This window comes from Rhipicephalus sanguineus, chromosome 3 (assembly GCF_013339695.2).
Source record: "Rhipicephalus sanguineus isolate Rsan-2018 chromosome 3, BIME_Rsan_1.4, whole genome shotgun sequence".
NCBI lineage: Eukaryota > Metazoa > Arthropoda > Arachnida > Ixodida > Ixodidae > Rhipicephalus > Rhipicephalus sanguineus.
Genome location: NC_051178.1, coordinates 123682163 through 123702752, shown reverse-complemented (window position 1 = coordinate 123702752; position 20590 = coordinate 123682163). Strand labels below are relative to the sequence as shown.

General features: G+C 45.8%; 1 protein-coding gene across 1 annotated transcript; it reads right to left on the bottom strand.

Annotated features, from left to right (window-relative positions):
• Positions 1 to 770: 770 nt before the first annotated feature.
• LOC119385800 (uncharacterized) lies at positions 771 to 13666 on the bottom strand. The gene is made up of 3 exons (XM_049414114.1): positions 13027 to 13666; positions 2016 to 2346; positions 771 to 784 (listed from the first exon to the last, which is right to left on the bottom strand). Exons 1-3 carry the CDS (start codon positions 13609 to 13611, stop codon positions 771 to 773), a joined length of 930 nt encoding a protein of 309 aa, XP_049270071.1. The 5' UTR covers positions 13612 to 13666.
• Positions 13667 to 20590: the final 6924 nt, after the last annotated feature.

Sequence of the window (20590 nt, the reverse complement as noted above, 5' to 3'; positions counted from 1 at the left end):
TTACTGTATATGCTACCTAAAAGGTAGCATATACAGTAACTCCAGTGCGGTGGCGCCAGCAGCGCCGCCTGGTGGAAGAGAGGTAGGCGAACAGAAAACAGCAGCGAGGCTCTCTTGGTGTTTGGTGGCGTTTTTGAAAATGGAGGAGTTGTGTGCACATCGTTGTGTGCACACCAGGCAGGCCGACTGGGCTGACGTTTAAATGGTAATTTATGGTCTGACGTACTATCGCCACCCACGTTAAAGCACATCTGTGTTACCGAAGCGAAGTGCATGCGATGGTGCGAGGACATGAAGATCACATTTAACTTTCGTTAGCGTATACTCTTCCGGGTCGAGCAACGCTTGAATATAACTTGCGGAATCATAGGAATAGAAATGTAATTATTTAGTTTGTTACATACTGCCGGCCTTCCATGAAGGCCTTAGGCAGGAGTGGGGCGTAAATACACAGCACATCAACACAGCACAAACTCGAAGTGTTGAATAGCGTCGCACATTGGCAAGAAAAAAAAGACATACATGAAGTAATATTCTGCGAAGCAGCGACATTGGTAAAATATGGAAAACAACGAAAGGGAACAAATTCCACAGCAGTCAGTACTCGCATAGCACAAAGTACTCACATGTACTGAAATTGTACTCACATAGCACAAGAAGTCGAGCGAAAAAAAATTACACCATTTATTCGAACACAGCAAAGTGAAAGCGATAGCAAGTGAGTACATGACGTTACATGACGCTTCAAGCGTAATGGCACTTACGGAGCGTCATTTCTGATCGCCTGCAGAAAAGAATCAATGTTGGGACGTTCTACCGCATGAGCAGATAAGGCGTTCCACTCGACGATTGTCCGAGGAAAGAAAGAGTACGTAAAAGTGTTTGTTCTGCACTTCAGCTCGGCCATCTTTTTTTGCGTGAAGGGACCGAGTAAAGCGGCTAATGGCAGGAGCTATGAATGCAGATGAATGAATTCGTAACGTTTTGTGATAGAAGGAATTAAATAGCTTTAGCCTGGTATGACAGCGCCTTGTTTCGAGTTTCTCTAGTCCTGCCTTCTGTAGGAGGTGCGACGGGGGTGTTTTCCAACTGTAACTGTTATAAATGAACCTAACAGATTTTCTTTGGATACTTTCCAGTTTATTAGAGGCTGTCCAGGGATTCCAAGCCGCCGCATACTCCAATATGGGCCCAATAAACGTCCTGTAGGCTAATAGTTCTATTTCCTTTGTTGAGTGACCCAGCGTGTGCCGAAGGTATCCCAGTTGTCTGTAGGCTTCTTTAGCAATAAACGTTACATGTTCACTCCAGCACAAATCGGAGGTCATCATTACTCCTAAATACTTATAGCTGTGCACTAAGCTTAAAGGTTGATTATTGATGAAATAGGTGAATTCAAGTGGTTTGTTCTTGCGGGTTATGGCCATTGCTACCGTTTTTTTTTTACTATTAACTGTCATCTGCCATGTACTACACCGGTTCGCAATTGTACTTAATGCTTGATTTAGTAGGATCTGATCGTTAGGGCTAGACACTTCCTGGTATATTACGCAGTCGTCTGCAAACAACCGAATTTAAACGCCTATGTTCTGAACAATGTCATTGAAGAACAGCAGGAAAAATAGAGGACCGAGAACGGAGCCCTGCGGAACACCAGATGCCACCGGAGCTGCAGGAGAAGCTGTGCCATCAATCACTACACATTGCCGCCTTGACGAGAGGTGCGCGGCAATCCAGGCCAGAAGGCGATCATTTTTGAGAATGGGCTTATATTTTAGTATCAGCATGGAATGGGATACCCGGCCAAAGGCTTTTTTCGAAGTCTAGAAATATTATATCTACCTGATTATCCCTGTCTAACGCTAAAGCGAGGTCATGTATTGTTAAAACTAGTTGGGTTACTGTAGACATCCCTCTACAAAATCCATGCTGCCGATGGTCAATCAAATTATTGCTCTCAACAAAGGAAGATATGTGCTTAAATATAATATGTTCAAGCAGCTTCACTGAAGTACATAAAATCGATGTAGCCCTGTATGAAGAAGGTGATGAATGGTCGATTGGTCCGAATTTGTCAGAGGGACAGTAGCCAGTCCTGGGCCTGAAGAATACGTGCACGGCACTGAAGTTCCTCCAGTCGTCGTTCGACTGTTCGTACAAAATCTTGGCGATGTCTTCGTGCACTCCAAAGTCGCAAGGAACTCTGTAGACAAGGTGAGGCTTCTTGCTGAGAATCTCTTTCGTCGGTAGCTCACCGCCATTGTAATACCAAAGGTCAGGCCGATACTTGCGATAGGACTCGTAGTACAGACGCAAAAACTCGGATCGTTTATGGGCCACGATTACCTGGTTGCCGATGTTCTGGCCTGGTGGCTATCCTATAGCCGTTTCGTAGCGCCTGTACTTGTCCAGACCCTTCACGATGTAGGAGTCGCTATCGAGGTAGATGCCTCCGTACTTCCTCAGCATCCTGATGCGAACGATGTCGGAGGCATGCTCGATCCAGCTTATCTTTATACCAAAAATGGTCTCCGGTTTCTCGACGTAGTTGAGTGTTAGTCGCGGTATGTCCTTGATATGCTTCCAGTACTCGCTTCCTGTGGTCGCGCTGCAGTTGTTACAGTGAATAATCAGAGAGTCCGGTTTTTGCTGGAGCCAGGCTGCTCGAATGCTTACGACTTCGATAAAAGACAACGGGGCATCGCCCAGTCTTACAAAATGCGCGATGTTTGGCACGAACGTGTCTTCGTGCTCTTCTACAGCTACCGGTGGAACAGACAGGTCCTAGCAATAAGATGATTCAACCTTTTTCACTGGCTTTTTCTGCACTGGCTTTTTCTGATATCGCACGGCGTATGTGGCCATAGCCAGAATCGTAGCGATAGCTACGAGTCAATAAAGCTGCCTAAGCGTGAATCGTTTGCTTCTGTAGCGACAGAGGCACATCTTCTACCTTGATGTACAGAACGTGCTATGTATTGCATCCCTGGAATTCGCTGTCTCCGTCTTAGCCGGATCGGCTTCTTATATGTGGTTTCAAGAGTTGCACGGTTACCGGTACCTGCAGCAATATCGCTGGCAAAGAGACAATAAAAAAATTTAAGAAAACGTTCTTGTTGGACCTTAGGAGTACAGTATTTAAGAAAAAATGATAACAGCTTGCAGACAGGCATGCTAGCTGTGATTTCATTTATGGAGTGCTATGCGGACTTCTGAAGTTTCTCGCTTGCCCTATACAGTTTTGCGCGAGTTTGATCGAGGCAAGGTATTGAAGGAAGACAATAAGTAACGCGTGAAAGCAACAGACAATGACGATAAAGTTGCATATGTCACTACAAGCGCACTGTGCGCACAGCACTCCATCCTTTCAAGCACACAACATATTCAATGCAACGCGTCAGAGGCCCATACTCTTGTTTACGCAATATCATCCTAATATCCCCCTACTCTTAGAGCCCAGCTATTTGCGCAGCTGATGCAAGCCGCCTGCCACGCCTTTCTTGGGCGCATTAAGGAGTCCAGTATTCTTGCAGTGGGAATCGTTCCACCCACATGACCATTCTGGTGACGTACCATAGAAATGCTCACGCCATTCACTTCCCGCTGGCTAACTAAAACGAAGCAGCCAAGTCTTGCAGCCAAGCTCTTTGACCTGCACAGCGTAGTGGGGCGCAGTTTTAGGTAAAATAGTGATGTTGGCCAAATACTGACTCTTCGAAGGTAAAGGCACGCAGAGCCTACATGTTAATAATAGCCGATCAGTTATGTGCTTTCATTATCGCGTGAACAAAAGCGTACGTAACCAGGATAACCATGTGGGTGGATTAGTTACCGGCTGTAAAAGCGTCGTCCCATGTCAAGGGCCTGTCTTTTTGTTTCAGGCGTTATCTTTTCGATCCCCAATCGGATGCTTGCTTGCTTGTTTGCTTGTTCCCGTTTGTTGGCTCTTAACCACTACGGGGGATCGGCCATGAAAGCGGCGGTTAAGTTAATAATTTTTGTTGTATATAAAAAATGAGCAATAAATCAATTGCCGAAGGAATAAACGAAATTTAAAAATGACTAGTCGATATAGAATAAGGAGCAGAAGAATACCACATCATGAGAAACAATGAACGAATGAATGAAATGAAGTCTGGAGTACCAAATTTTGTTAAGGAATAAGTTAACAGGGAATTCCTCGTGTCTCACCGAGAAATTCGCATAGAGCTGAGCAGACGTTCCTGTTGCTGAAGCCAAGAGTAGACGTTCCAAGGGAAAGAATATTTTGAGAATTCAGATTTATTCTTACGTTTCTGAATAACATGTCAAATGCTTTTTTCTATGCCTAATGAATCGACGGCAGGTAAGCAAGAAATGATCATTGTTTTCAGATTGCTGACAAAAACAGCACATAGGAGATGGCACCAGACCAGACCTGTATAAATAAAAATTAGGTGGGGGTATCCGGCATCGCAATTTATACCTATAGTAAAGGTAACGGTTTCCGCCCGCTTCAACAGCACTTTTATGACGACAGTGTACCCACTATGTGTGTCTAAGAGAATGCGCGCACTAATGTGTATGCCCTTTGTAATGGGTGCCATGCTTTAAACCAGCAGCAATTATACGCGTGATACTTTTTCGAAATTGGCAATGAACCCATTACGTGTTCGTGAGGGAATACGCGCAGTAATGTGTGTGCCTTTTGTAATGGGCTATAAACCACTCACTCGTTATGTAATTCACATGGCGTGACGCCCGATGGCAATGTACGCTTGTACCACGTTTTACTGCCATATTCCATCTCGTACTGTGACGCCTGTACACAGGACTCGTAGTTATGTGTGTGAAGCAGGAAAGTTACTTTCAGTGCAGTTCCAAGCAGTGGCGTGGCTCTGCATGTGGTAGAGCCCCTTCTTTGTCGCGTCAAAGGCCGGGGTTCGATTCCATCTCGGGTACACACTTTTTATTATTTGCATCCATGGCGATTTATCGGTCACTAACAATGATGATATTTCGCTCACAACCAACGATGTCGACCAGGGGCGTAGCCAGAAATTTTTTTCGGGGGGGGGGGAGGGGTTCAACCATACTTTATGTATATTCGTGCGTGCGTTTGCATGTGTGCGTGTATATATACGCAAGCAAAAGGGAAAAATTTCGGGGGGGGTTTGAACTCCCCCCCCCCTGGCTACGCCCCTGATGTCGACGCAGACAGCGGAATTTCTGCGACACGGGCTCTTTACCGCTATCGCGTTAAAACATTCGACAATTCTGCACACTCATAGACTCATAGCAAATTGGATATAGAGCACTAGGTGATGCTATTCCTTTCCTGTGAAAGAAAATGAATTTCTTGAAACAGGAAGAGCGTCTGATGGGTCCATGAAAGGTTTACTTGTTGCCTCCTGTATTTGCGTCGTCGATTATGTAAATTTCAGGCCAGGCAGAGCAGAATAATATAATGACAGAGTGCTCTAGCGTTAAGAGCCCCTATTCAGCCTTCTCTGTAATGCTGCAGCGCAAAGCATCGCACAGGCGGCCTGCACCGCAGAGAACCTACTGTGCGTCGTCGTCAGACACAAGTCGTGAGACACAGTGCGTGGTCGGGAGTCTTGAGCTGAAGCGCAGGACAAACCTCATTATATATTTAAGTGATTGATTTCAAGAAGTAAAAGTTCGCCTCATATCATGGTTTCCCGATGTGCAGCAGACAGTGACCACTGTCGAAAGTGGGGGGGCTCCGCCCCCCTAACTTTTCTCAGTGAGAGGGCTAGCGCCCCCTTTGCCTCCCCGGTAGATACGCCTATGGACGCGGAAGACAATTTTCACAGCAGAAGTCTATAGGACAAACTTTCTTGTAGAATGACGTGATTGCTGTGCTGAAGGAAAACTTCGCCACAATGGTTCGTTTCCCAGTGTGCAGCCGACAGTGACCAATGTCGAAAGTGGGGGGGCTCCAGCCCCATAACTTTTCTCATTGGGGGGGCTAGCGCCTCTCCTGCCCCCCCCCCCCCCCCCTGGCAGATACGCCTATGTCAGGACCCCCTCCTTGCTAAAGAATATGTCATCAACAGGTAGTATTTCTTCGAGAAGCGAAATTTTTGGTGCGCTGGCTGATCCTGAGTGAACACTGATCCTGAGTGAACAGAGAACAGAAATATGTGTTAAGTATTTGAGCTATTTCAAGTTCGTCGTCGAGTACTGCGTCACCGGCGGATAGACGCGGCAGAGACTTTTTTTGCGGTGACAAGTATCGACAGAACTTATCAGGGGATGAGAGAAGAAAGTTTTTCAGTCTCACGTTCTAGAAGTGCTATTTTGCTTTTTTGATGCCGTTTCCTAGCATAGCGCGTAGCTCGGTAATCTTTTCTGCGTTAGCGTTTGTTGGATAACGTTTGTGCCTAGTTCTCGCCTTTTTAAGTTTACGTCCCATTCGAACGAGGTCCTTCGTGAACCAAGGGTTACAGCTGCGCATAATCTTTCGTTTTTTTGGCACGAACTGCGCAATGAATCGAAAAACCAATTCCTCAAAGAAACGCCACATTTGTTCGACGGAGCCATCAGTTGGTTCGTATAGAGTGCTGAAATCGGAGAACGAACTGCCAAGCAAATCCAGTACATCGACGGTCACTAGCGTGTCTAAACAACGGGATTGTACTTTCTTTTATTTGAAGTTTCGAAGAAAACTGCATTTCTAAAGTCAAGGATACAATCTTGTGATCAGAGATGCTTTGGAAAATATCTATTCTTGAATTTCTCCTTAAAAGCTCATTGGAAACAAGAAAAAGGTCCAAAATAGACTCCACAGTTTGTTGAGTGCGTGTGGGTAATTGAACTAATTAGGCTGAGTTGTGCAAGATGACGAGGTCAACGAATGGTTGGGACGCGTCAGTAAGAGCGTCTGAGAAATCGTCTGACCAGTTAATCGCCGGTTATAGGTTGAAATCACCCGCGAGTAACAGGTTGCCGGAAAGAATAGAGTTAAAACACAAGAACTCCGTTGAGGTTTTCAGCAACGGAAATATCAGAGCTCGGTGGACGATATATACCCACAACAATCAGGTGTCATTCTTCAAGGAATAGCTTAAGCACAACACTTTCAAATCCCGGCACATTAGGTAATCTGGACGCTCGCAGTGATTCCTTGAGAAAAGTAGCGACCCTGCCTCCCCTACCATCATGATCATTGGGGTAGATTCTAAAGCGCTTTGGTATAAACTCGTGGTCACTGATGTCTTGATGCAGCCAGGTTTCGGTTACAACTACAATGTGCGGATTATGTGCTGTAATAATACTTTCCAAATCAGTTAACTTGTAAAGAATGCTACGAGCATTTATATTTAGGCAACGGATACTTTTCCTACAACCTCTGCTAGTTCACCGATTGCGCTTATGCCTACTCGGGCTTTGAACGTCAGAAGCAGAAGAAGTCTTCTTATCTGTGAGAAGAGGAACCCTCTTGTTTTGCCTGCTATCCCATAGAAACAGAGTGCCATCGATGATTATCTTGTCATGTCAGAGTTTCAATTTATTTCCCTCGCTTCTTTCGCAGCACTATGCCACAACTGCTTGCGCAGTATTCTAGTGGCAGTAGAAAAATCTTCTCTGACGGAAACGTTCTGGCCTTTAAGCTTGTGGCAATTTTTTGAAACATTTATTTTTTCACGGTAGTCAATGAACTTCAGGTCAACCGGTCGTGATTTGTTTGCTTGTCTGCGTCCAATTCTATGGATTCGCCCAACAGATGTTACTTCGACTAAAACACGTTCTTGGGCTAGTTGGTGCATGGTCTGACAAAAATTTGGAGGCACAAAGGAACGAGGACAAGAAATTGGCACCAGTCCTGTCATTTCTTGTCCTCGTTCCTTTGTGCCTCCAAAATTTTGTCAGATGTTACTTCGACATTCAGTGTCGTCGCAAATATGTCATCGACCACATTCGCGATAAGCGACTGTGGCGTTTCACCCGCTTCCTCTGGAAGGCCAAATACAAGAAGATTATTGCGACGGCTTCTGTGTTCTAGGTCAATGAGTTTCATTTCGAAGTTACGAATACTTTTTTCGAGTCCCGTGATTTTGGTACCAAATTGTTTTAGCGTTGACGTAGACGCCTCAACCTTTTGCAATTTAGACTCAATTATGTCCAGCCTATTTTGCGTGAGCTTTTGTCCCTCCAGAAGTTGCTGAAGCAGCTCATTAGTGTTGGGTACCGGATTTGGTTCTACATCACCACAAAGCATAAGCAAACAGAAAAGAAGAAAAGAATGCCCTTTGCATACGAACAAAACATACACACACTGTAGGGGCACGCCAGCTGGAGCAGGCAGCGGTCGCTAGGCCTAATAGATGCATGTTTGTTACTAACCTGCATAAAAAGCAGAACAGGATTCATGGTAATGTTGACTGGCGGCCAGCTGACGTGCCCACTGGAAGAAATCCAGCAGAGCCGTCTTCTTATGAAGGGAGCCGACGATGTCGCAGGGGGTGGTGGTATCCAGTCAGATGATTCAAGCTTGTGCTCCAGTGCTTGTGCGCACCCTCCGAAGCGATGTGCAGGAATGTAATGTTGATTCAAGTGCTATACAAAAGCGAACACTGGAACCACAATTGGCGTTAACCCAACATGACGCATGTATCACAGGCGCACGTATGTAGTGTCTACTGCTTTATTCTAAATTTAGATAGCCAGTACTACAACTACAATTGACGTTGCATCGACATACGCCTGCATAGGGTCTTTTTTCCAAGGCGGCTTCTAGACCTGACGTGGCTATAATGGTAGAATACCTGACTGCCACGCAGAATGCTTGGGTACAATTCCTGCTGGGATCTTCATTTTAGATGTGGCGCATCTCTTGCTCGGGGGTATGTCCCACGGCATTGGCCTTGGCGTCCGCACTCACACTACGCATGCGCAACTCTCCTCCCTCCCTCTCTCCAACAGCTGCGCGTTACTCTCTCCACTTCTCTACTACCACCTGCTTGCGCTTCTCCTGCGTTCTCGCTTCTGCTCTCGCGGCGCATGCGCTACTCTCCTCCTTTAAGCGGGTAGAGCGCTGCACGCATTCAGTGCAGCGCTTGCTTCGGTTCAGTCCGATTGACTCCATTGATGCTTCCGATGAAGTGTGATGAAAGCAACAGTCCCGTCAGTAAGTGGGCTGACGCAAGCACGCTTCAGCATCAGCCCAATTGCGTCCACTCAAGACAAAGCTGCGAAGCGAATGGCACGCGACGCTGAACGCAAACTCTTAAAGCGAGCGGCGGAACCTGAACTTCGTCAGCGCGAAGCAGCTTCGAAGCGTCAACGTCGAGAAGCGGATCCTGAGCTTCGAGCACGTGAAGCAGAGTTGGCACGTGAACGTCGAGCAGTAACCAACGCAAGTTAACAACGTAATAACACGCAAGTTAACAACGTTAATAACACCGTTAATACAACGTTAATAACACCGTTAATACAACGTTAATAACGCCGTTAATAACGATCCGCGATGCTCCGCATCACCCCATGGTTCCCATCCTCGGGAAGATGGTGTAATTTTTTTGTTCTTTCTTTCGTCGGGTCATTTTCACGTCATTCATGTCATGACGAGAAAGTCATATTCGCCATACCCTCTTAACCTCCCATGCCAATTTTGGTCTACACCAAATTGAGGAGGCGATCACGAGAGCACCCAGACGTAGGCGGCTAGATAGATAGATAGATAGATAGATAGATAGATAGATAGATAGATAGATAGATAGATAGATAGATAGATAGATAGATAGATAGATAGATAGATAGATAGATAGATAGATAGATAGATAGATAGATAGATAGATAGATAGATAGATAGATAGATAGATAGATAGATAGATAGATAGAAACGCTCAAAGTGCTTAGAGTTTGCGAAGAAATGCTTCGCATTTAAAAGCAAGAACAAGACAACGCAGTCTGTATTTCGTGAACGCAAGCAGTCCTCTTGTATTCAAATGACGCCAAGATACATAGCTTTTGTTGACGTGCGAAGCTGCACCAGTTGGTTTCAGCTGAAGGATATAAATCACAAGCATTATGTCACTTTGAGATATGAACCGCATAGGTAAGCTGCGAGGAGACACGAAGGGGCAGTGTTGAATGGGTGCGATTAAAAACAAGCGCCATTTTCTTTTACAAACGTCGCGTTGTGAGTATTGGCGTATCGCACACAAACCGTCATGATACAGTGAAACCTCGGTGATACAAATCTCACAGGACAACTAAAAATATTCGTATCATCCGAGATTCGTATCACCAGAAAGCATGGGAAATTAGCATGCGAAAACAGAAAGCTGGGTGTACATTTTCATTTATTCGTTTTCAAGGCTGCAGCAACGTCAGGAAGAACCCTGAATGGTTGTCAGTTAAGTTTTTAGATGTGGGTAATCATGCCAGCACTCGTAAATATGCGGCCTGTACGCACGTATTTAATTAATGGACCAGGTGCGTTGTGATTCGCGAGAGCAGTAGCCCCTTACAAATTTTAGTATGCTTTTTTTGCATGACACCGGAGTACTGCAGCAATAGTAACAAAAGAAGTGCTTTGACGCGATGGATCAAGGCCACAAAATTACAAAACCACGGTCCTGTGTTATGATTTTGTTATCGCGGAGGTGTTGGGGATGTTTTTGGGAGATTTACGGCCGTGCCCACACAATGTTGACGTTCTGAGGCCTGACTCCTTCGCCAAGACCGTCCTCGCCTTCTTTCGGTCCTCGTCCATAGGATGTCTGATGCGCAAGGCAGCTGACACGTGTAAACACATTACAACGACAGCAGCCCGCGTCGACGCGTTAAAAAAAAAGCATGGCGCTAATGTCCACTGTAATCTAAACGCGAAGGCACACGGAGGCACATGAGAGCCTCAAAGATTCGCGCACACAACCTCGGAAGCCGTGACGCGTCTCTGAAGGTTTATTCTGACCGTAAGAAAAGTGTTTTTCTTACACCGTGATTCTGACGATTTGGCGGGGCGGCGCGCATTTCCACGCTTGCGTTCCCGCGCTCACGCGTGCTTGGCGCGTCTTCCGCGACAGCCCGGACAGTACTTCTTCGTACCTGGGTGGTAGCTTACGTTCGTATCAAACGTCGCGGGTGAAAATCGGTTCGCAACAACCGTACTCCATTACATTGCAGGCCAATGGGCCTTGGCTGGGACCAACGAAAAATTCGTATCACCCCGAAATTCGTATGAACTGTGATCGTATCACCGAGGTTTCACTGTATAATGCGGTACATTAGCCAACCTCCACGAGCACGATTGATGTCCAGTATCCGCGATCAAGCGCCACGAACGGCCACAACCGGGAGCCTAGGACGTATGAACACTCTCCACGAGTGCTCTAAATAAGTGCGCGGGCATGGTGTGAAGAACTTTGTTGGGTGAAGGTCAACCGATGGGTTGACGTGGGCCGCGCCCACGTTGGGACTGTCAGGCCAAGCCCTTCAGCCACATCGCGGGCCTTCTGGACAGCCCGTAAATTGTCGGGTAGTGATTCAATGCACAGCATTTGCTGCCATGGAGCATTCTTGTTTCTTGTCACGGTCATTTGAAGACCGCGAGGCACTGCCAAAGCATGTGGTCAAGAGTAATGATGTCATTACACTTGTTACAATTGGTTCGAACTTCCCTCTCCGCGGATGTATCCTGTTAATAAAATCTGGACTGGAAAAAGGTTTTGCCGTCGTATCGAAGCGGAATTTTTCGAGGCGCACTGTACTTTTTTTTCGCACTTCTCCAAGTTACCTTTTGCCAGGCGTTTCGAAAACGCGCGCAACTTCCCCTTTCAACACGACTGAATGTTACCCCATCCCTTGATCGCATCAATCGTTCGTTGCATTTTCGAAAGGCTTGTTCGCGTTTTCCTCACACTAACGCCAACGGAAAACGCGAGTTACGAAATATGTTGGTGGGGGCCAGGTGCACTTTGTTTCGATAATACTGACGTATGTGGTCTACCGTGAGTGCTGACGTTACGCCAGAGCTTAAGTTACCCTTTAAACTCTAGTGTTGTCGACGAGCCAGGTAAACCCACGATGAGCACACAAACAAAAACACGTCGGTACACCTCGTAACGCTTGGCTCAAACGCAAAAAATGTAGCATATAATTACTCGCTACTCGCTGGCTGCTTCGCATGAAATCGATTCCCATAAGACGTGGGATCTGCTTAATTTTTTTCTTTGCTAGCAAGGTGCTGGGACCATGGTCATCAGAGGTCCGCCATAAAGTGATCAAACTCATTCAACGCTTTGAAAACAGAGCTATTCGTGATGAGTAGTAACATCGCGAGTGTGCAACGTACTTGTGTGTGGCAAACATTAGCGGGCTGTGTTAAAACAAGGACTTTTGAACTAGCAGAAGACAGTACTACGTTATTTTTCTTAAATATTATTTTATTCCTGACAACCAAGTGAAGATGGGTAGCTGTCGCCAAGAAATCGCGACGAGTCCTTCACTTATCTTTATTTCAATAAAGAAACGCAAATATGTAAGTGGGCGAAACGATGGCTAAGTCGCTCTTTAAGTCAGACGTACGTGGTTATTGTTAAATTTTTATCATGTCAGCAGAGACCTTAGGCGACATAAGTATCCACATCCATCAGAATAATCCAAATTTTCCGCACCCAGTAACGATATGTTCTTCACCGTCGATCCACCCAACTTCGTCGAGCCTGTGAGTACGAGGCGCGCCATCTTTCCGAAATTCGCTTTGTACCGTCCTACCGTCTCGAAGTTGATTGGTCCGAATTTGTCAGAGGGAAAGTAGTGAGTCCTGTGCCTGAAGAATATGTGCACGGCACTGAAGTTCCTCCAGTCGTCGTTGGACTCTTCAAACAAGGTTATGACGATGTGTTCGTGCACTCCAAAGTCGCAAGGAACTCTGTAGACAAGGTGGGGCTTCTTGCTGAGTATCTCTTTCGTCGGTAGCTCACCGCCGTTGTAATACCAAAGGTCAGGCTGATACTTGCGATACGACTCGTAGTACAGACGCAAAAACTCGGATCGTTTATGGGCCACGATTACCTGGTTGCCGATGTTCTGGCGTGGCGGCCATCCTATAGCCGTTTCATAGCGCCTGTACTTGTCCAGACTCTTCACGATGTAGGAATCGCTATCGAGGTAGATGCCCCCGTACTTCCTCAGCACCCTGATGCGAACGACGTCGGAGGCATGCTGGATACAGCTGATCTCGATGCCAAATATTGTCTCCGGTTTCTCGACGTAGCTGAGTGTTAGTCGCGGTATGTCCTTGATGTGCTTCCAGTTCTCGCTTCCTGTGGTCACGCTGCAATTGTTACAGTGAATCATCAGAGAGTCCGGTTTCTGCTGAAGCCATGCTGCTCGGATGCTTACGACTTCGATAAAAGACAACGGGGCATCGCCCAGTTTTACAAAATGCACGATGTTCGGCACGAACGTGTCTTCGTGCTCTTCTACAGTTACCTGTGGAACAGGTCGGTCCCAGCAATAAAATGATTGAACTGAATACCTTGGTTCTATCTGATAACGTACATAGTATATAGCCATGCCTAGAATCGTAGCGAGAACTACAAGGCAATAAAAATGCCCAATCGTGAGCCGTTTCTTTGTGTAGGAACAGAGGTTCATCTTCTTCCTTGATGTGGGCGACGCGCACCGTAGTGCCTCCCTGGAACTTGCTTTCTCTGTCGTGGTTGCACTTGCTTGTTATTATTGGTCTGAAGAGCTGCGCGCATATCCCAGCACCTGGAACAATATCGTTTGTAAAGAGGTAATGAAAAATCTTAAATGGGTTGTGAACCACTCTTCAAAGTTGTCTAATGGCCTCAGTATCGGAGCTTATTTCCTCACTAATGGATTACCGCAAAAATTTCTCGATCTCTTCGAGAACGAGCGGAGTTGCATGGGTTTGTCACGCGCTTTACGCAATTTTTCTCTTCTCTCCTCACGACGAGCTCGGTGGAAGCTGCACAGGGTAGGATGGCACAGGGGAAAGAAGTGACGTCAGGGCGCGTCATGGCCTTGAGCGCGCGTGATGAAACGCGATCGCTCTCTCCCGTTGTGATTCATGTCGCGAGCGCGACTCACTGTAAGAAGAGCAGAGATAGGGACGCATTTGCGCTGTAACGTAATTGGACGGGCTGGACAAACCAGAAGACGAAGCGCAAACTAAGTTTGCGCTTCGTGTTGTGGTCTGTCCAGCCCGTCCATGTACGTTACAGCGCGACTACCCGATATCATAGCTCACTCTGTAATGGTAGCATGATATGGAACGCAGCGCCGGCACGAGGCAGCACCCCGGGGCAAGAAGCGCACCTTATCCAAACGCCGCTCTATATAAAGTCCAGCGCCGGCGAAAATTAAGAGCTAATTACGATAAAACTACAAAACACGATGCCCCACTAGCAATATACACCCGCCTCCACGAGGTCATGTTCAGAAGACTGAAAACACGAAGTTTCACAACAATCTCAGTGTTTCACAACATGTGTCCGACTAGATACTCTGGCCCCGATTGCGACTTTTGCCAAGCCCCATTCACCACGGAGCATATCCTGTGGGAATGCCTGATTCACGAATCAAGCCGAGCTTCTTGCATAAAGAGAGCCCAACGTACTCTGCCGCAGCTACAAAAAGACATGGAGGAAACTGCCGACTGGAGGCTCGAAGATCCACACCTAAGAGCCAGACTAAACATACTGCGCAATACCTTGCGCACGACGGCCATCCCCTGCCCAGCAAGCCTAGCAGTTTAGAAACAGACCCTTTGTGTTCCTTTTCTTTTATTGCGATAGCAATTATATGGACACTCTCGACGGATGGTTTGCCGTCGCCGCCGCAGTCATGTTCTGTATAAAGCCCAAATCGACAACGCCCCTCGCATCGTATGTTCTACCCGCCAGTAAAAGCGCGCAAGCGCTGGGGACGAACGGGGCTGAAGCAGAGATGAAACGAGTCGGCCATGTCCTTCGCACGAAGGGTGCATGTGATGACATTATCCCGCGTGCGAGGCCTGCATGCCGTCGATTGCTCCTCAAGCAGTGAAGAAACGCCCCGCCAGTTTTCCGTCAGGCACAGAAGCATGAAGGGATGCAAGGGTAGGGGAAGGGCTACGTCGCCCGAGTGGCTCGAGCAGCACCTCCGAACAGGGGAACCCACCTCCTAAAGCAGTACTGCCAGCTTCCTCTCTCGAGGCGTGGGAGTCACTCCTGTCGTCAACTGACCACCGTATTCAGGCAGAAGCGAATAACTGGGCCGAAATGGTCGTGCAAGCTCCTGGCCACCACCCTTCGAACCACCGGCAAGGTAAGTTCAACGTCCTCGTTGTGCAGTCAATAATGTTGTTTCTCTCTCTGGTCATGAGGGCGCGGTCGCGAGCGCAGGCGCGCGCTATCTCGACAGACATCAGAAAACGGCTCCTTCTACGTGCCGTTCTCTCACCGCTTACATCGCGTTCAGACGACAGACAGCACGAAAACCGCTTGGCTTCGTGGAGCGGTCGTATTACCTTGCAGCAGCGTTGTGTAGAGCTACGCGAGATCGGATCCAAAAGCGTTAGCTGCTAGCCTTAGTTCGTATAACGTTACGATTTGTTGCTGTCGCATTCATTGCTTCACTCTTGCGTCGAAGCTGTGAATTTTCTCTTTTTCCATTTCTTTTTCTTTCCTTTTCTTACCATATTGCTGACGCCGTCCCGCACAGTGAGAAAAAAAAAAATCCAGAATCGAGCAGGATTTGAACGCAGGCCCTCCGCATGGTAGTCGCACATTGCATACATTCCAATAAAATTTCCATTCATTCATTCATTCATTCATTCATTCATTCATTCATTCATTCATTCATTCATTCATTCATTCATTCATTCATTCATTCATTCATTCATTCATGTCGGCTACTGGCCAATAGCATGCTATCTGCTGTTCGCCATCAAACAGCAGGCGCCGGCAGCTCCGAAGAGAGTAAGCAAAGGGGGGCCTGAGAAAAAGGCAACTTCGTACTCCACTTGTAAAACTCTCCTTGCCACGCACGACTGCAAGATTTGGCTGAGCTGTTCATAGCAGTGTCTGCTATCCGCAGGATGTGTTCTCTAACCAAGCCCGAGGGTGGTGAGTCACGCAATTCCCATTTTGTGACGCCTGGTTGTTATTTTACCCTTCGACCCCGCTATTAAAACTGTTAACGTGATTTCTTTGCCGAGATGATTCCCGTATAGCGTCTTTTTGTGCAGCAGTTTCAAGCAAATGCGTGGCTAAGTGGTAGAAATCGTGCTCGATTCTGGATTTTTTTTCTCACTATGCGGGGATGGCGGTTACAGACACCGGCGGCGGCGGCGGCGGACAACCACGCCACAAAAATCGGCTGTTGTTGTGATCTCATAACAGCTTTAGCTGTTATGAGATCAGCAAGCAGAAGATATTACATCGTTCATGTTATAACTGCGACACGACGACACGAGAACGTAGTCATGACGCACACTATAAAAAAATAATATAATCAAGCTGCCACGCACAATGTTTCAGGCTACACAAAAGAAAATGTTCCTTTCTCTAGTATGATGTAAACGCAGAAAATACGTTTAGCACAATGACGCAAGCCCTGCACTCGAAAACGATGTCATAAGATTAGTACTTTGCAAAGTCCAGCAAGAGACAAACGTCGACATGTTCTTGCCCAAAAAGTGAGGTGTGTGCTCCTCTCTTGGAGTACATGCCCAGCTTCACTGAGATTGCGTTGGCTATATACTAACGCACGTGGATGTCATGCTAAGACCGGGTACATGGTCTGAAGAGCGGCATTTTGTGGAATGTTTTTTTTTTTTTACCTACGCGAAAACAATGTGCGTTTCTTTGGAAAATAAAGTTATAGCTTCATTTGTTCTTAAGACGGGAAGAAACAGTGCTGGACACGGGACGGTGAAAGAACCGGTCTTTCACCGTCCCGTGTACAGCGCTGTTTGTTCCCGCCCATTCATCCACCAACCAGCGCCCCTAGGTACACTTCTGCAGTTCGTTCGTTCTAGTATTTTCTGTCCCGAAGTAGGCTCCACATCATCTCACAAGGTTGTTGCGGCCGGGTGGAAGCTACGAGGTGTAAGCAAGCCGAACCATTGCGCAACAAAACATAGTTCTACATATAGTTGCCTTATAATTGACAACGTTTAGACTATTGCGTTTATTTGACCCGCGCTACGTCAGAGCGATACACTTAAAGGGGCCGTGACACCGTCACCCAACAATTTGAGGTTTACAGCGAAAAATAGAAGCAGAGCATCTATTAGATGTGAAGCATCTTATGGCGGAGTTCAATCCGGTGGTGGTGGTGGTGGTGCGCGGCGTGGCCACCCTTACTGCGCATGCGCAAACCATCTCCACTTCCCCTCTCCACTTCCCCTCTCCACTTCATCTCTCCCCTTTCCCTCTCCACATCACCTCTCCTCCTTCCCTTTCCCCCTCTCATATCCCTTTCCCACCCCCTCTCCCCTCTCTCCGCCCTCTCCCCTTCCCCTCTCCACGTCACCTCTCCCCTTCCCCTTTCCCTTTCCCCTCCCCCTCTCCATTCCCCCTCTCCACTTCCCCTGTCCCCTTTCCCCCTCACCACTCCACCTCTGAAACGCGGGCTCTACATGCCGAAACACTGCTTCGCATCGCCTCATGGTCCCCTTTAGCGGGAGATGGTGTGATTTTATGCCTGTACACATATGAAAAATGGACTGTGAAAGACTATTTCAGTGCAAAATCAGCCCTAGAAGTCGCCGGCTATAAACCCCGCCCACCGCCGGGGACCGCCATTTTGCCATGGCGTGTGTGACGTGATGTGCTCCTTGGAGGGGAGCCGTCGTTTCTACCAAAGTTTCAGCCACTGCAAGTTGTTCAATTTCAATGCCAAACTGAAGAATCTTGAAATCACTCGATCGAACGCGCAGCTGACGACGGAACAAGATCGTTCGCCGGAATGCAGACGCTCGCATAACAAGCAGCTCATCACGTCACGGCTCGCGAGCGCACCAGTGCTGCCCGACTCTCAGGCCGCTTGTGTGTTTATAAAAATATTCTATTATAAATTAAGTGCCTGACCAAATTCCCTAAAATTTTGCCAGCTTCTTTGTGAACGCACAAGGATTTAATGTTCCATTTCAATTTATTTCTATAAGAATGGAGGAAGGCCCGAACAAAAAGTGGCAATTCTCACTTGACGAAGATTCGGGCCCCCGTACAAGGCACACAGCAAAGAGACATATAATACACAAATGTACACATAACGTATTCAATATCACAGGAAGTACAGATAATTTGCACGTAGAAGTTAAACAGTACTGCTATAATCGCTACATATATCAAGAAAGAAAATAAATACAAATATAGCTTTGAAACATGGCAAAAGAATTCGTAAAACTGTGCCTCATATCATTTAAAGTTATCGGTTTGTGTTACATCAGTAGGTAATAAAGCATTTGATGTTATTATTTTATTACAAACAAATTGCGTAGATCCTTTTTGTGATGTTAGTAATACCAATGCTTTGTTGAAAGAACATATCTAACAATACAGGAAACGTATAACGAATGCTTTTCTCGCCGTATTTGTTTCTTGAAAAGGATACTTGCCAGAATTAATTGTTACGCGTAGCATACAGGGGTGTTCTGGTTTTTAATTCCGCTAGGGCAAGTAATATTTGTTCATTATTCTTAAACACTATTTGTATCTTGCAGACAGGGTGTGCGAGTAAAGGTTCGGCATGGAGATAAAATTGAACAGAACGAACAGTTCCTTTGTATGCGTATCGTATGGTACACCAGCTATTTGTCGAATAGCCTTTTTTTTTTTGAAGTGTATGTAGGTGATTTAAATGAGATGATATGGTTGTGGCCCAGACTAGAAAGCAGTAGTTTAGGTTGGACATAAATAATGCATTATAAATTTTAATTTTTATATTTCACGGTGTACGTGGTTTTGCCATGACACCAACGCATTTCGAAAGTTGCTTGGTTACATGATTGACATGTGTGTCCCAGAGCATATGCTTATGGAAGTCCAATGTTTTTATGCACTCTACAACCTCAATACCTGATTGGCCAAGAATGATTTCATGTGCCATTTCATGTTGAGATCGTTTTGGTGAAAAAAGCACTGCTTTTGTTTTAGCGACATTAATATGTAAAGAATTAAGATCACTCCATGTGCTTAAACTTTTGATGCAGTTATTAACACCTGACTGGAGAGTTTTGAGCTCTGTATTAGTAAACAGAAGAGTTACATCATCTGTATATATAACGTATTTTGGCTGGGTACTAAGTTTAAAAATATCGTTTACGTATCGATTAAACAGGAGTGGTCCTAGAATACTCCCCTGAGGTACTCTTCGGCTCGTAGTTTTTAGAAATGATATGCCATCGCCTATCCGCACACACTGTCTGCGGTGCTGCAGGTAGGAATTCAATAGCGAGAGTGGCATACCTTCGATTCCATAACGATCAAGTTTTTCTAGTAGTGTGGCATGATTTAACCGATCGAACGCTTTCGAAAAATTTATGTATACACCACTGACCAACTGCTTCTTATCAAACGCATGTAGAATTATTTCTTCTTTCTGAGTTAAAAGAGCGAGTTCAGTAGATGTTCCTTTGCGGAATCCATACTGACATTTATTCATCAAATCAAATTTATTTACCAAACTTGAAATTCTAGCGTGCAATAATTTTTCCAGTCCTTTAGAGAATACTGGGAGTATCGAAATGGGACGATAATTGCTGAGGTTGTTTTTCTCCCCGCCTTTGAAAATGAGGTTGACTTTTGAAAACTGCATTTTTCGTGGAAATGTGCCCGTAGAAAAAGCTAAGTTATAAATACGGGCACGAAGCTGTGCGGTTAAGTGTGCCGTGTACTTTACCGGCCTTATTTGTAAGTCGTCGATGTTCTGAGCCGAGCTATTTTTAAACGGGGTGAAGACAGTTCGCATCTCAGATGAGGTAGTAGGTTTTAGGTAAAGACTACTGTCATTTCTGTAACAGCGTTCGCAGCTTTCTGAGTGGTGACAACTGGTATTAATATTCACGAAAAAGTCATTAAACGATTCAGCCAAATCATCACCGTTACAAAGTCCGATTGTTTAATGTTAACGTGACAACATCTTCATCCGGTGTAGAACGATTTAGGAGCTCATTTATTTTCTTCCGCACAATTTCTGGTTTATAATTATGGTGATCATTAAAAAATTATGCAAATATGTTTCCTTTGCATTACGAAGAAATGATGTAGTTTGATTTCTGTGTTGTTTGAACGTCTCCCAGTCTTCAGAGTTACGTGTACTTAAAAATTTTTTAAATAACCTATCTTTCTTTTTAATTATTGTGAGGCAATGATTTGTAATCCAAGGTTTACGAGATCGCTTAGGTTTTTTATTGTGATGACGGGAAAACATTCATAATATATTTTCGAGAATAAATCAATGAATGAAGCGTATGCTTCGTCAGATGTTGTAGTGTCGTGTACTTGATTCCAGTTAACAGTTTTTTATTTAGCGCGAAAACTTCAAGTGTACCAGGTGTGATTTTTGTATTTTCCGAGTACAAGGTGTAGCTTGTTGATTCCCTTGTAATCAATTTACAAGG